The 17,034-nt window shown below is 40.5% G+C and overlaps 1 protein-coding gene across 5 annotated transcripts in view; it reads right to left on the minus strand.

The window, feature by feature from the left end:
• Window positions 1–17,034, minus strand: part of CREB1 (cAMP responsive element binding protein 1) — a 45,194-nt gene that overhangs the window by 15,303 nt on the left and 12,857 nt on the right. For 4 of the 5 annotated variants that reach the window (XR_014228409.1, XM_082314376.1, XM_082314375.1 and 1 more), the window contains exons 2-5: window positions 9,195–9,316; window positions 5,651–5,797; window positions 3,578–3,678; window positions 569–711 (exon numbers count right to left, since the gene is read on the minus strand). Coding sequence is in view for 4 of the 5 variants with exons in the window: in XM_082314376.1 (XP_082170502.1) it covers window positions 569–711; window positions 3,578–3,678; window positions 5,651–5,797; window positions 9,195–9,308 (505 nt within the window). In the remaining variant the exon portion in view is untranslated. The remainder of the gene's footprint in view (window positions 1–568; window positions 712–3,577; window positions 3,679–5,650; window positions 5,798–9,194; window positions 9,317–17,034) is intronic. The other variant, XM_082314377.1, reaches the window with a different exon arrangement.

Raw genomic sequence — 17,034 nt, forward strand, 5'->3', positions numbered from 1 at the left:
ATACTGTGTTTGTGTGAGACAGGATGTGAATTCTAGCTTTACTGCTGTAGCCTCAATGCTTTAAGTCAAAGCACTGTTATCTATACTATCTAATGAATAAAGAAAACAAAGAAACATACATTTATTACATGTTTTAAATAAGGTTGCTGAAGTTCTTATTTTTTCAGGACTTTCTAAAAATGTACTTGCAGACTGCAATGTTTTTTCTATCAGTGAGGTTACAATTTTGTGAACCAGGATTAACAATCTGCCAGGAAAAAAAGAAACTTCTGAATTACTTCTTCTGGTTCCTGAAGTTAAAAAGTTTATATTAGCATTATGGTTAATTCATATTTTGCCTCAGGATGCATTAGCTGCACTAACTGGCAAGCAGTCCCAGAATGTTAATTGAACATTTCAAACACTTACAATAGGAATGTGTTTAAAAGGCATGGCTATCAAACAGTCAAATTCAAGTAATCTTATTTTCGCCTCCTGCTTTGTCCTAGTCCAAACAGTTATAGAAATAATAGTTCTTCATCTTCTCATCCCCACTTACTAGCACCACTGAGAAATTCAGACTACATACTGTACTGCCCACTGCTGGTTTGGTAAATGGGAGTTGGCACCGTAACAGTGGCGATGGCAGGTGCTGCTGTTTCCTCTTCAGACTTTTCTTCTTCGATCCTTGGCACTCCTGGGGCGTCTGAGGACAAGTCATTCAAAATTTTTCTGGCAAAGACAGTGTGTTGTAGAGATTTTAATAAAAATCGGAAAAAAAAAAAAGTCTATTTGATACATAATGCTGGAGAAAACTGAAAAGTGCAGTAAGCCAGCAAGGAAAATAGGGGTGCAGAATGAAAAACCCGCACTATCTTCAAACTCTTATTGGAGAGGATTGTTCAAAGTGCCATGCACAGATGGGCAAGGGAGCCAGCACAGAACAGCTGTGCTTATCAACACAAGACACAGGTGCTTCTCAACAGGTTCTTCTCAAACCAAGATACAGCTATCACAACCTTCCCTTTTTCTTAAAAACATGTTTCTTTCTCATCCATTTTTACTTGTTTCCTGCTTTTAGCCACATAAAGACTTGAAGAAAGCGAAAGTATGTAAAAACCTATCTCCTCACTTACATCAGGGGAACTGCTCTGTTTCGGAGACCGTAAAGGCCTCAGCCAGAGAGCTGAGTATAAAGGAATTAGCAGAAATGCTTGTAAAGAGCAACCGGTTTATAATCTAACACCTGCCTGGGAGACAATGACAAGCATTTGAGTGAAGTCACACAGTTGCATTTACATGTGCCCTGCCTGAGAAAGCTGTGAGATTAGCATGGATAGAGGAAAGAACAGTTTGTTTAATTACTTCCATGGGTTAATTATCCAAAGCTAAAACTGCTAAAACATCACGGCTACAGGTCCCACTGAACATGACTGTAAGACTGACCGTAGCAGTTACTGCAATTTGCATCATTTAGACCAAACACTGTCCCTCAGAGGACTGTCAAGCCCTTTTCACTACTGGCATATTCTATTATGTCACTGCAAAATGCTACTTAGGTAAAGGGCAATGTTTCTTGTAATCCTCCTCAGATGTTATCCTGTGGACTGTCACTAGAAGCGTGATGAAGCAAACACAGTTGTAGACCCCAAGCTCCAAGACAACAGTCATTTCTTAAATAAGCTTCGTAAGGCTTTGGGAGCCAGAACATCTGTATGGAGCTATTTGGGGAGAGCAGTCACTCTGCTAAGCAACTCGACAAACAGAGCTTTGCTGTTGCTGTTTTGACTCTGTGTGCATGCAGGAACCCCAGCATTGCACAAGCACTCCACTGTGCCAAGCACCACTTGGACAAACAAATTCCTGTCCGGAGAGTTTGCAATCTAGGTGTTAGACCAGAAAAACTAGTGGACAAAACAGATGAAAAAATACGGAGAGAGCAGGGAGGATGAGGAACAAAACCCAAGAAGCTCAAAATAGAAAAGAAGAAACTACAGCTCATCACTTTTTAAGCTCATGTCAGATATGATCTGGTGGTTAAAACCTACCTTTGCCATCATAAAAATGGATTTAAGATAGAAGGTAAGGTGGCAGCTTTACAAATATAGGAGCTATGAACTGACATGGGGAGCACATGATGTACTTCAGTAGCAGGATCAAGGTGGAGTTTCTGAGGAAGAGGTACAGCTCTTAAATTCTATGAACCTATCTGCACTTATCTTGTCTCTGGGGCCTGTTACAGCAGCTTGAATAATGCCAACTGGGAACTCACTAAACACAGCTGTAGTCTGGCTCAGGCTTTCTGACATGACCCCTATGCCGGCCCAGAGTCTGAGCTGCATATACAAGTTTTACAATTACAAAGTTTTGCCAAGTCACCAGGATCTGGTTTGAGGACAGAGGCTGTAGTGTGGCATCAGTGAGTGCAAAGGAGTCCATCTTAATGAGAAGTTAGCATGCATGAGTCCCCTCTTCTCAGTTTTGCTGCTTGTTTACTTAGCTCTGTTGTCTCACGATATACAGTCATTCTTCCATATATAGTAAAAGCAAGTGTCTCACTGCAGAAGCAGACTGCAAGGAAGTCTGTGGCAGCCTTGAAGTTAGCAACACTGCTCCTCACAAATAAAAATATTTTCCCAGATCTATTATGGCTAGGGATCTTCAGCAATGATTTTCACCATCTTCAGCAGAACAGCCTTGAAGGCTGCTGGAGAAGGCAGAAAATAATCTGCAAGTGCTAAAAAAAAAAAATGGGTGAGATATGCTCAGGCCTAGAGCCTAGCTTATATTTCTAAGGCTATGCTCATAAAGAAAAAAGGAGCATCTGAATTTTCTGAAGCAGCAGGAATCCACAGGTCACTTAAAACCTGCTGAACTCCAGAGCTGTTCCTTAATGCATGTTTTAAGAATGAAAAGTGAGACTTAGTACAGCCAGAAAAAGCTGTGCAAGGGCTTAATTAATAAAGTAACATATGACTAACACCATGTGAAAGAGCACCTCAGTTGGTCTTACCACAGAAGTATTTGCTATGACAACTAAAGACACTAGATGCCTATCACTACATTCAACTCATACCCTGACTTCTTAAACTATAAACACAACCAATTTTGCTCAAGCAGATATTCTCTCTGAGCCACAGAACACCACATGTTCATTGAAAGTCTCATGGGAGAAAGGAGTTAAGTTTGATTGCTACTAGCATTTCAATAACGAAAAACAGTAAGAGTTGATTTTTTGCAGACTACAGATCATACAGAAGCCACCTTCTTGCAAAGCTTCAGTGTATTTCACGTATTAAGTATCCATTACAGCTATCTCTAAGGCACCTAGCACAATGATACCTCAATGTTTCACAAATTTGGCAATTAGCTTATTCTCAGCTCATTTCTGTCTTAACTGACAGTAACAGCTGAGGTTTCTTCCTCCTCCTCCTCCTATTTGCTTATCTCTTTACATCCTATTCCATGGAAGGACATTGCAGAAGAGAGATTTCAGTTAAACGGTAAATCTAAAAACAATTATACAATCACACTGTTTGTCTCCCCACGTGAAGAACGCATCCATCAAGCAAAATGTTTCTGCTTTTAACCTCCATACCTGTAGGAAGGTCGTCTGGAAAGAATTTCTCTTCGTTTCTGTGAGTCTGTAACACTGTCTACTGATTCCTGTGAATCTTCACTTTCTGCTATAGTGGAGATCTGTAAATAAGAACAGCAATCAAACTTAACAAGACACTTTATTTGTGTCTTTATTTTAAGGAAACGTTGACGTCCTGTGAAAAACGCTACAATGCAAGTATTCTACAGTGTTTCTACCTAGGCAATGAACAGAAAGGGCAGGCTGTTTAGTAACAGATCCAGTGAAGAATGACCACAGCCTCTTATCTACCTGTGGGAATGTCCTTCATAATTTAAATACTCCAATAAGAAAATATAAACATTAATTCAATACACTTTTTGCTCTCTGTGACTCCTTGTTTCCATCCGTTTTAAAGAAACAAAGACAGATTTTCTATTAAAATTTAGGGAGAGAAAAACTAAAACCAAATTAAGATAGCAGAAAAGTTTGGAAACAAAGAGCAAAATACTGACGTTGAGAAACAACAATTTATAAATAATTGGGTAGATATGTTATAGAGAGACTGCCTTTTGGGGGGCGGGGAATTGTCAGGAAAATGTCATACATAGAAGATGCTAAAACATAATGCAGTGCTGCAATTCTGAACATCCATGCTAAAAAAAGACAAAGATTTTTGAAGAAAAGCTAAAATGTTTGTATCAATCGTATTTCAATAATTTTAAATTTGAAGTGTGCCAAAAATGTAAAAAACATCTCCAATAAATAAAAAGGGACTGTTTTCCAAAAAACTAGAGACATGTGACAAATATACAAAAGCTAACGATAGTAAATAGAGAAATGCCTGCGTGAGAAACATAGCTCACAGCCTGACATTTTATGCACTGTAGGGAAGATTCCTCTAAAGGCTCAAAAAGCTTGCTGGCGCCCAGATCTCAGAGTTATCAGATAGAGGGCCTGAATAGGTCCAAGGCTGACTGTGAACTACCGGGCTTTGAATATCGCAGCATTCCAAACAGGTTCTGGCTTTGCACTGAGCCAGGTGAATTCCACACATGGTTTCACTGTCCGTCTCTTATCTTCCACCCCTGGGCTAGTAACTTGTGCACTTATCTGAAAACTGCTCACCTCTGATAGATTAAAACTCTAAACTTTTGACTCCGATGGTAGAGGAGGGTAGAGCCTGCCAGAAACTGAGCACTAAAGCTGACAAGGAGTAAACAAAGATTATTATCAGAACGGCCTAGTTTTAAATTATGCATGTCTTATTTTTTAAAATGATACCCAGCTAAATATCTGTATCAAATAATCACGATGTCTACTACTTTTTAAAATTAAACTTTTTTTGAGCTCAGTGTACTAACAGCAAAGGAATTATGTACAGTCCTTGCCTGTGTAGCTGCTGTACGTCAAGCAATTTCTCTTTCTGTGTTCAGTAACACTGGGCTTAAAGTGGAAAAACAAAAAGTTACAGGTTTTAAAGATTTCAGGCTACTTGTATCCTGTGTCATCATATTGCATTATCTGTCTTGCTCTGCAGAAGAGAAAGCTTTACAATGCAAACAACATTCAACAGGCAAATTTTAAAACCATTTTTATGAGAGGACTGATAGGTTTATTTTAAGGACCATACAGACATCTGTTTTGTAAACCAATGCAAATATTTTCTAAGCAGCAAAGACTCGCATCCCAGAATATCAGCCTCATTAATGATTAAAGATTACATTATAAAAAAAAAATCCCTTTTGTTCACTTCAGAATAGTATGAACTCTTACTTAATAAAGATGTATGAAAATACAGTAGAGGGAAAAAGTAGAGTAATACGGTAAGAAAAAACATGAAGCTGTTAAACTTACCAACCAAATTCTAGAGGGAAATGAAACTCAGCAATGTTTGAAAGTGAAAAGTGGTTAAACCAGAACAGAAAAAAGTCACAGAGTAGCAAATACTGTACTGTTTTTGCCTTCAACATGCTCTTAAAGTTTATATAAGCAAAAACACAATCCAGGACACAAACACATTAGAAACCAGTGAACTGGCAGGACTATTCAAAAGGCCCAATTCACGTAAGAGGAATTTTCTTCAGTCAGTACCTGAACTGTCTGGACCTGTGGAGACTGAATAACTGACGGCTGGGCAGCCTGAATTACTCCATGCACTTGAACCGTCTGCCCATTGGGCAGCTGAACTAAGGTCACCGTGGGCGCAGAAGACGTTGCGTGAGCTGCTGGCATAGATACCTGCAAAGAAGAGACAGTGAGCATAAATTAGGTTATTGCGAAATCTTCTTATTTCACCACCAAGAACACTTCTTGGTGAAAGAATTATGTCTCTTCTAGACCCCAGTTAGATGACCCAAATGTTTCAGCGTAATATAAAACCCCCTGAACTGCCTAAGCCCAGCATCTGACCTACTTTACAAATTAATGTAATGCAGAATTTCTGCAGGCTCAAAACATCGCTTGTAAAACCACTGACAAGAACGAGAAAAACACAACTGTCTCTATTTTGAGGTAACCTAATAAAAACACATTATTACCTTTTGCTTATTTCAGTTAGATATCGCTAGGACTTGGGTGTACTCCCACAGACACTGCTGAGTCAAAGGCAGAAACATATGGGAGTGGAGCTATTTTTGTTCTCACTCAAGAAAATGCAAAGTGTTTGCCAGATGCAAGAAGTTAAAATTTTTAGGGAGTCATACCTTTCAGACTTTCTAGAGACTAAACCATATTGAGCAGTTGGCAAAGTCCATTTAAACAGAGAAAACTGCATGTGTATTCAGACAGAAAACCCATGGATTTGCTGTGGAAACAAACGGTGTGTAGGCAGTTATTGTGACTCAGTGTAACGGGTCAACACAAACTCTAGTCTTAAGAGTTATTTCTATGAGGAAAAATGGCCCACATTTTAAACCCTCAGTTCCTAAACACAACTTTGTTTCTCCAGCACAGACCTGTAGGCATAGAGGCTATGCCAACAGGGGTAGGCCAACGACTTCAGCAGGGTACGTTAGCACTGCGTGCGCAACCACGCGCGTCCTGCGCAGGGGCTCGGGCTGCGAGGACAGCGATACCCACACATCGCTGTTCACGTCGCGCGGGGAAGTCTCGCTCTGGCAGGTCACAAGAACTATTATGGGCGGCTGAAGGGCCACGCACCAAGGTGGCTTCGTGGCTGGGCAGATGCCCTGGTGCACATCCAGTACCCAGCGCACACGGCCCTTGGTTTGCGCCTGACTCGCACCATCGTAGCCCTCGGGGAAGGACTGCAGGCAAGCGTGAGCTGCTCTGGCAGACTTCAGCCAGGCCATGGGTCGCTGACTAGCCAGCCTTCTCCTAGACACCCAAGTTTGGAAAATTTAACAATCCTCCAGTGTTCAACAGCATTTTGAAGACATTCGATCCATGTAGCTACAATGAGAGAAGGGGCTGCAGTGCTGTCCTACCTAATCTCAAAGAGCTGCTATGTACTGAATGCAGAAGTAAATCCTCTGCTCTCCCCATGAACACGTGGTTCTCAAAAAGCTGCAGTAGCTGATCTCTGAATTTCCATAAACATCCGCCACTTACAAGGAAATCTTCCTTAACAACAAAACTAAGGGGAATTACATGTAGACCTCTCTCCTCCACAGCTGTCTCTCCCTAATCCACAAATCTATGTTTGCCATTACCTTCCTTTTTCATGAAAACGGCTGCAGCATTACATGGCAGTACTTAACTCACATCTGAGAGAAACTGGGGATGAGATTAACATGAGCACACTTTCCTCTGGCAAATTATATTCCTTTACCAAGCGACCTTTTTTAATAATGTATGTCTGACTAAACAGTCCTTGGCAATGACAGCAAGGCTGATCAACTGGAGGCCACTCTGCGGTTGGATTAAGCCAACAGCAGAGTGTAACTTCCGCAGATGTCTCTGACTCATACCTTGTGGAACTGGAACGAGTTTCCTTTTGACTCTGAAAACTACCCTGAACTCACTAAAAATGCAGCAATTAAACTAAGCTTACAAGAGGGGTGACCTTACAAGGGATAATGAAAGAATTAAATTGACATAATTAGTTATTTAGATTTGCCTAAGCCTCTGAAGGCACTCCCTAATGCCAAACACTGCCACTGCACATATTAAAAACATTGTAATAACGTAACGCTGATGTGAACAAGACAAGGAATGATGTTTAGAATGCTGTATCACCTCCACAAGGAATATAAAGCCTGGGAAAAAGCTAAGGTGCAAATAATACAGTGAATGACAACAGAGGAAGTTAGGAAAAATATAACATTTATTTGTGGTTCACATGGATTTTAACCACAGCTGTATAGCTTTTTCTTACTTGGAAAAAATTCTCATGGGGTAATTTTGCCCAAGTAAAGCTCATTCAACCCACTACATATCCGTAAGTTCAGCTACCTGGAGGTTAGTGTGTTAGCACACGAATTTAAAACATTCTTGCTTCTCTGGACTAAATCTTAATGCATACCAAGTGAGAAGCAGTTTACTGATTTTGCAAGAGAAATAAACTACTTCCACTCAGTTCACACTGAAGTGTTATTCACACCACCTACATCCTGTGCTTAAGTTAGACAGCGAGAAAACTGTCCAAAGAGGCAAGCTGGTGCAGGGCAGCTGGTGTCCTGTAAATTCACACTATAGCTTCACTGAACAAAATTACCCATTGCATTTCAACAGCTCTAATCCCTATACTACCACTTGAATGGAGGTGTACTATCTCTGGTTTACCAAAAGATGCAATGACTTTAAAAAGACATTAATCATTTATAAAATGATAAGTGATTTAACACATGTGCCACTTAAAAGACACTCAATTCCTCAAACTGCAAGATCTAAAAAATCTGTTTGTTCTTTGCAGACTACAAATAGTTTTAAAATGAAATGGTTACAGAAGAGAGCCGAACAGATTCTGTACTCATTTACACAATGGAGTTCCTTCTGCCAACCATCAGTGTATCCAAGAATGAAACCAGGTTCCAAAATTAGAGATGTAGCAGGGATCACATTTCTTGTCTCTCTAAAATAATTTGGGGCTAATAAATGATCTACTACCGTCTCTCTAAACAGCCAACGATTCTGTGAAATTCTGGAGACAACAGGATAACATGAACTGTCAAATGACAGGTTCGTCCACTCGATTATAATGTTTACAATATTAATCCTATCTGATAAGATGTTGTTATTTGCTGCATTATTTCTGTATTTTCAGTTTGTTTTCTTCAGAATTAAACTGACTACTACAGACAAGTTTCTAACAGAAAACATAACAGCAAAACAATCCAGTCAATATAAAAAAGACAGTAAATTACATGTTTTGAAAAAAATACCTTTCAGTGGTATGGTTGTGGTAAAGAACGCTAGAAATATTTTAATTCATTATTCTGTTAACTTTACACAGTTTACACGCATACAGTTCTTCAGAACTAACACAGCCTAGTGTGATGGGAAGTTAAAAATCTCTACTGCTTTAAAAACGTGAAGACAAATATTAAAGCAACTGTACATCGCACCTGTTTCAGAATCGTATCAATGGAACCTTCTCTCAGGCCCATGAGCAGACAACATCCCTCTTAAAAAAATTATCGAATAGGTAAAACTATTACACCGTATGATTTTATACCTGGGCTAACGTTGCAATCTGTGGTTGTGCCTGTACTGTCATCTGTTGGGTTTCTGCCTCTGTAACGGCTGCATCTCCACTCTGCTGGTTCTCTGCTCCAGATTCCATGGTCATTTAGTTACCTACAATCACAATATTTGTCGTAAGTCTGGGTTGGTATGCAAGTCCATTATTCTTGGTGGATCTGGCAGCAATCACTGCAGCTGAATTCCCATTACTACATATTATTTTCATTTGCTTATTAAAATGTTGCCAAACTATTAGCATTCAGGCAAAATTTTTTCATGCCAGGTGTCTGCCTCAGGTTGATTTTTCTGTGTGTAATGTTTCTGAAAAACAGGTCCAGTCTCCTCCAACGAGATCAGAAAAAATGCGTTTTGCTCATCTTAAAAAAATTGCTTGAGCAATTGCACTATGATGATCTAGTACCTCCGCAATTTGGAATAACGACCGGCAGCCTGTCAGGAAGGGCACTCCCTCGGTGCCAAGGTGACAAGATGCCCTGCCACAGCCCTCCCTCTCCCCTGCAACTGCAGTTTGCAGATAACCAATAGCAATTGCTTCTGTGGTGGGCACTTAGTTTTCAACCCTCTTCTCTGTGAACTAAATACGCAACATCTCCATGCAAATTCTGTCCACAACCAGACTATGTATGGCCCTACATCACAGCAACTTAGTCTTCTCTACTCGGTAGTTTTAAAGTCAGTATACATAATGATGGAAGCCATTTCTACTTGAACCTGACTGCAAATAAATATTTTCATATTTAGAGGTACATAGCAGTTTGTCATGACCTAAGTTTTGTATCGTATATAGCTCTTAATACACTTATATTTTTAAGCAATAACTGAGCAAGCCTAGATCACCAGAACACACAACTCTATAAAAAGAGGTTGCGTAACTTCCAAAACCATGCATGTAGGCAGAGTGCAATGAATGTTAAATTCTGCACTGATCTGTGAAAATTACTTTTCAGTTCTTTAAATGCTGATATGAAAATATTTAATATATAAAAAAGAACTTCGAAACACAATGAAATGCTCCCCATGGTGATATAGCAATACCACTGTATTAATACCAAATATTAAGAATGGGTATTACCTCCATAGCCACAGTACTAATTCTGCGTACCACCCTGTGCTGCCCAATCTACTTAGGCCTCTGGCGACCCTAAGACAGCACACCCCTCCTTCAGAGCTGGAGCAAAACAACGAGTAGAGCATCTCTGCTTTGGGAAAGGGCCTGGAGGCAGAGGATGCTCAGATCAGAAAAAAGGTGGAAAGAAGGAGAGATGCCCCTCTCCTTGCTCAACTTTACCGGCCCCCCTGAGGAAAAGACTTGGAAGTGTCAATACAGGTGGTGGTACCATGACCACATTCAAGACATTTCATTTTAAACACAAAGTCAGGGAAACTTCCATTTCAATGCAAACTATACTTCAATATTACAGGAAAGAGAATACTCTTTGGAGATGTGCTGCCTAAAGCAGTAGAGTCACACTTCAACCCCGAGTACAATATGAAATTTCTGTCTTACAGTAAACAATTGCTAATCAACAAAGACAAAGCAGCATTTCAAAGTAGTAGCTGCATCTCACATCAAAAGAAAGCAAGTCAATGTATATAAATCAAAATCTGTATATTTGGTCTTGAAAGTGACTGTTAAATGAGCTTTTGTGTTTGTGTGTGTGTGTCTGTGAACGCCCAAATGTTTAAGTACCGAATATTTAGTTCCAACATCAGTTTAGAAACTCTTAGGAAATGAAAAGAAGGAAAAGAATTAGGCCTGATTTTCCTTAAAAACAAACAATGAAAGAAAACTTACAAATTTTTGGAAAAAGCAAATTAAATTCTTCTAAGCACCTGGAATTTTGTTATGCCTCTCCCTGTTGCCATGATTTTTGTCCCACGTAAACCAGGTATTAGTCTGACAAATGCTCACAGATAAACAATACTCTACCTATATGTATATACTGGTAAACTGGCCATGAAAGAAATTAATTGTAAACGCACTGCACTTTAAGTAGTCTAGATGTTACAACTTTTATAAGAATTTCAGGAATAGCCTGTGTCCGTGCAAATATAAGAACCCCATTTTTTCCTATAGTACCACCTTCTCCATGTTGCATTTCATCTTCTAGAAAGCACAGAAGAAAACCCATGCACTATTACTATTTGTAATATATATTACCAAACAGTTCTTAAAGACTTCATTAATGACAACAGTTTAACTGGTTTTCTATCCCAACTTTAACACACAAGTTATATTTGAAGTCTTATTCCTCCATGTTATATACCCAATTTTTTTGGAGTATTCTGTGTTTTCAGAAGTGCAAACTACAAACCAGACTACTGTAGGTTTCCCTGTGATTTTTATAATTTTTAAGGAGGTATGTAGTTTTATCACTTTTTTGTGAGTATCAGCCAGTTTGTCCAATGTAAGCAAATCAACAACTTTCTCCCAATTCCTATGCATGTATCATGGTGCCCCCAGCCAAAAGACTGCCTCATTGGAACCATTTTCAGGAGCAGATCTTTTGCATCAGCAACATCTCCCAGCCAAGTATCTGAAAAGAACTTTAAAAAACAATTTCCCAGCTACAAGTTCAAGTATGCTGCAAAACTAATAATGCTTTTGTTTGCTGACAGAAATCGTGACCCTAGTATGGAGTCAATTGCTATAAAAATGGGATTAGAAATAGATGAAATGTGCAAGTGAGGAGTCTCTCGAATCAGGTATTTAGCAATGTTCACAAATGTAGATGTTGCCAAATTCCTGCTGATAAATGCAATGTTTTCCTAGGAAGAATGTCCAATCCTCTCATAAACTATTCAGCAAAGGACCTCTGGTTTTACAAGCTTGGTTTCTACACTTGCATCATCTTTTGCATATGTAATCAGCGAAAGCATTAACTGTTTGAGGTGCTCTCTCCTCTACAACACCAACATTTTGGAAATCAAATTCTTAACGTGACTTGCAAACACCTAAAAGGAACCTCCTTGTAACATGCAGTAAGCACCAAGTAATGCAGGAAGCTGCCTGCAAGATTTACATCTTGACACATGCAGTTTAAGTGAGTTTCCAACATGACCTGTAGTTTTTGGACAAGCTTTTAGTCTCATGTTATTTGCAGGTTCTAAGTACTCTTGAATTTGTTCAATTTACCTTGCGCTTATACATCACAACATCTGTATTCTAACATCTTCACTACCACCTTTTACAATGACTTGTGAGAAAAAGAAGGAACCAGATTTTTGAGCATCACGACATCACGTTCCAGATACACTGATTACTACATTGTTTCATGTTTGCTTCCACAGTACGGTATAATTAAGATTGCCAAGATATACAAGATCAGGCACCTAGAACATAAATACTTATTAAGTTGTGTGTATGGATAAGACCGTGATGGCTGAAATTGAAGTTGTCGATTCCTATTAGTCCTTGCAATTTACAAAGTAAGAGACGAAATGTTTGGTTTGAAACCAGAACCTCCCCACACATACAAATGAATGCCAATCCTTACACCTCCTTTTTAAGCTCTCCTATATCCCTAGTCTAGACAAGCTTTGCTGACCAGTACCCACGCCAGTGCCTTTCTGTTCTTGTGGGTGCTCAGGCCCACCCTGCCAGCCCATCCTTTTGCTCCTCCTGCCCCGTTTGCAGTGGCCCACTCCGCTCCCTGGCACTGATTTCCCTGGCGGCCACCACACTGGGACTTCTTGAATGGAGGCGGGGATCTGAAAGTGTCCTGGTGGGGAACAAGTGTCTGGGGCAGGGAAGGAATATGGGAGCAGAGGGAGCACATTTTCTTCTCATTCCTCTGTTTCCAGGCTACTTTCCGTCTTGTCAGGAGAGGACACGCACCCCCACTTTGAGAAAAAAATTAGTAATTGCTGTAGTTCATCTTGAACCAAGTATTCTAAATGAAACTAACTGAAAAAACAGTTAGCTATTAACAACCAGAGTTGGAAAACCAGAGTCTGCTTGCCTAAAACACCCCATCTATGAACTCTAAACACAGGTTAAGAAAGCTGATGAGATTACTTGGTTAGAGATGTTTTTACTCATGACTTTTGTGTAATACACAATTTTCTTTGTTAGTTCAAAAGAGCTAGTATTACACTTATTAACACTTTCTTAATAACATACTTACTAATGATCTGAAATTCCGGAGGTGAAGAGCCAAACAGCGAAACGTTCAGCTGACTCCCAGTAATTTGTTTTAGCCAAATCGGGACTGGGAGAAAGAAGTTCAGCAGAAGACAAGTAACTGTACTAGCTGAATTTACACCAGGACAGCAGAAGATGGATGCTAATAAACACAAACACTTGCAGAATGCAGGGGAAGCAACTATACACGCTGCAGAAAAATCCAAATAAACCTGTCTCGTTAGTTGCATAAACCTGGGAAAGGGGCCTGGGCACTGCAGATAGGTCACTTCAGATTTCTGCTTAACATGCGTCCATGACAAGAAAAGCTAAAGTGTTAGACTGCAACGGTAATAAGACACAGGGTAATCTTTAAAAATTATATTTGTATAGATAGACCCTATATATCAGCTGGATTACAGTGCAAAGGTTGGGAGCCTGTCTTAAAAATGGGTTCTGTGGCATTTGGGTGTTCAAAGAAAGCAAGCATTTGGGGCAATGAAAACCTGTTGTACGAAGAGACTGGATAGAATTTTATTATTTACCCCAGAAAGGAGGGAAATGCTTCAATTAGTAACAGGGTAAGTAAACTAGAAACATTCACTACCTGATTATAAGAACAGCGAAGCTGAAAGGTGGCAAATTTAGAAGTACAAAAATGAAAATATGAAAGTATCTATTAAAAAACACGAAAATTGATACTTCATGTACTGCACAAATAGAGCACTGATGCTGCTGACGATAAGCAATTTATCAGGATTCAAACAGGGATTAGACGTGCACATGGATAACAAGAATATTCAAGAATATCCAGAATTAGTGTGGTTATTTCATACCAAAAAAAGCGCAGAACTGAAAGGAAGATAAAACCTCATGAGTCAGGATTTAAATCATAGAATCATAGAATGCTTTGGGATGGAAAGGACCTTTAAAGGTCACCTAGCCCATCCCCCCTGCTATGGGCAGGGACATCTACAACTCGATCAGGTTGCTCAGAGCCCCATCCAGCCTGGCCTTGAATGTCTCCACGGATGGGGCATCTACCACCTCTCTGGGCAACGCATTCCAGTGTTTCACCACCCTCATCGTGAAAAATTTTTTCCTTGTATTGAGTCTAAATCCACCCTCCTTTAGTTTAAAACCATTACCCCTTGTCCTGTTGCAGCAGGCCTTGCTAAAAAGTCTGTCCCCATCTTTCTTGTAGGCCCCCTTTAAGTACTGAAAGGCTACAATAAGGTCTCCCTGCAGCCTTCTCTTCTCCAGGCTGTACAACCCCAGCTCTTTCAGCCTTTCCTCATAGGACAGGTGTTCCATCGCTCTGATCATTTTTGTGGCCCTAAATCAATCTTTAATCCTTAAAAATTCAAATAAAGATGTTCATGAGAGGGGAAGATTATGTCACATGTAATTCTTGCAGGTTCCAGTAGGCTTTTGAGGTACCTACTGATCTTCTGTATCTTAAAGACAGGACGCTGAACTAGGTGCACTACAGATAATGGTAACTCCTGTAATCTCTGTTATTTAAAGTGAGCATCAATGCTGTGTATTCAGAGCATGCGCAGAGTTACTGCCCTCCCACCTGCCTACAGAGCCAGGAAGATATAATTCTGTCTTCCCACAACTTTCATATAATCTTCTTCACTCTTTGGTACCCACCTATTGATATGTCTGTGGTCTCCCTGGTATACCTTGCTTTCTTACTTCTTTTTCTATCTCCTGTCCCAAATATCCTCATGAACTCCAGCATCTCTCCTGAACGTTAGGCTCTGCTCCTTGGTTTCTCCTTGCTCACGTGAGCCATAGAGCTTTCCTGCTCTGCAGACAAAGCTAGCTTTTTGTCTTCCAGGATGGACTGGAGAAAAAAGGTGGAGGTTCTTTCCCAAACACCACTAAATCCAAGAACCAAAATACCTCACTGTGGCTGTTACAGCAGATACAACTTTCCATTCACTTTTGTACGTGAAGAGCCTGAATGCCCCAAAGCTTTCTGTGCCTTTCGGTTATACCAGCTGGCACAATAAAACTTACCACGTCTCCCCGCAAGCCTTTCTTTTCTTTGTCTTCAGTAACACTGTGGTGACAATTCACTGTTATCAGTTAATGCTTACGCTGACAGTTATTGGCCGTACAATATAACTACACCTTGAGGCAACACAGTTTGCTTTACACCTCAGACATACTGTCACAGGCTGCTCACAAGAAAGCACAGCTTTACCAAGTGGCACGCTTTAAAGTCTCCTCCTCCTCCGCAGCTAGATGATGACTTCTGGTTTTATTTTATTAAAGTACAGACCCAGCGTTTGAAGAACAACATGACGGCCTGCAAAACCAGTGCAAAGCAGAGACCCAACAAACGTATGCCCATTTTGAGATGTTCACCCAGCCATCACCTGCAGAGGCCATCTCAACTGCCACATCAGGTTCCTGGTCCCGTTCCAGCCACCCAGCTGCTCATGGCAGCCAAGGCCCGGGGCAGCAAGGGGGCTGACGGAAGGGAAACGGAGGCAATGCCTGTTCCTCAAGCCCTGTATTCGGATTTATTCAAAGCCAGTAATCGTGCCAGTACAATTGTTCAGGAAGCAAATACGGCTCCACCATCCAAAGTTCCAGGAATTCGACTCACTCCATATTTACTCTATGTGTCTTTATAAAGCCACAGATCCACCATGAAAGCACTGAAAAGGTCATCAAACACTGCTCTCGTACGCTATTATTTGTTTTCACCTTTTCAGTGTAATTACCGAGGACATTCACATGAAATCTGTAAACATTTCCACTGTTACCTTGCAGCACGGCAGCCCTTTCAGCTGCGACTCAACAGCTGCTTTATGAACTCTGTTCAATAGCTGCCAGATGGAAAATGTTCAGAGAAAAATAATTTTATTTACAGCTAACACATGGGACTTCAAATAACCAGTAATAAATGCTCAACAGGACAAGACAGGCCCATAATTATCTCTCTCTGTCGCTAATGACTACAGTGGTTTGGCACAGGAACTGCAATTTACACCAGAGCTTCTCTGTCATCCCAAGCTGGCACTGCCCCTGCCGCTGCCCCCCGGGTGTTTGCTCCTGCCTGCCCTCTCCTCTGGGTGACAAGACTCTGCGCCATGCTATGAACACAACCTCTGTTTTCTGCTGCATCTTAAATCTCCCTTTTACCACTTTTCTGAACAGGTTCACCACATAGCCACTCGATGATGATGCCAGCTTCTGGGTCAGGGCAGTCAAGGGCCCAGTAAACCAAGTGGAAGTAAAAGAATAGCCTCAACAACCACCTCCACTGAAAATGCCAAAAATGAAGAAGTCTTCAGCAATCTGCCAGGCAAATCGAAGAATAAAAAGCTGGAAAAAGTTACTGAAGTTAAAATATTTGATCTCGAACTTCCAAGAAAAATTGAATCTCACTGTAAAGAGATCTTGCACAAAGTAGAATCAGACCATCAGCTGAACGCAATACCTGTGGTCCCGCTTCTGTCTACATCGATACGACACTCGGAGAAGTGTCTGAAAACTCTCTGCTGACTGAATACACGCTGTAACAGCCAATGCAAGAGAGGCAGACAATGTAGCACTTTCATACAGATCACAGAAGAAATGCAAGCAGGAGCCTCAATTATGCGTAACAAACTTTCCTGGATCATAACTTTTCCAACAAAACTTCCAGTGCAGTTGTAGATGCACTTCC

Source organism: Platalea leucorodia (genome assembly GCF_965183815.1).
Source record: "Platalea leucorodia genome assembly, chromosome: 5".
NCBI classification, from domain to species: domain Eukaryota; kingdom Metazoa; phylum Chordata; class Aves; order Pelecaniformes; family Threskiornithidae; genus Platalea; species Platalea leucorodia.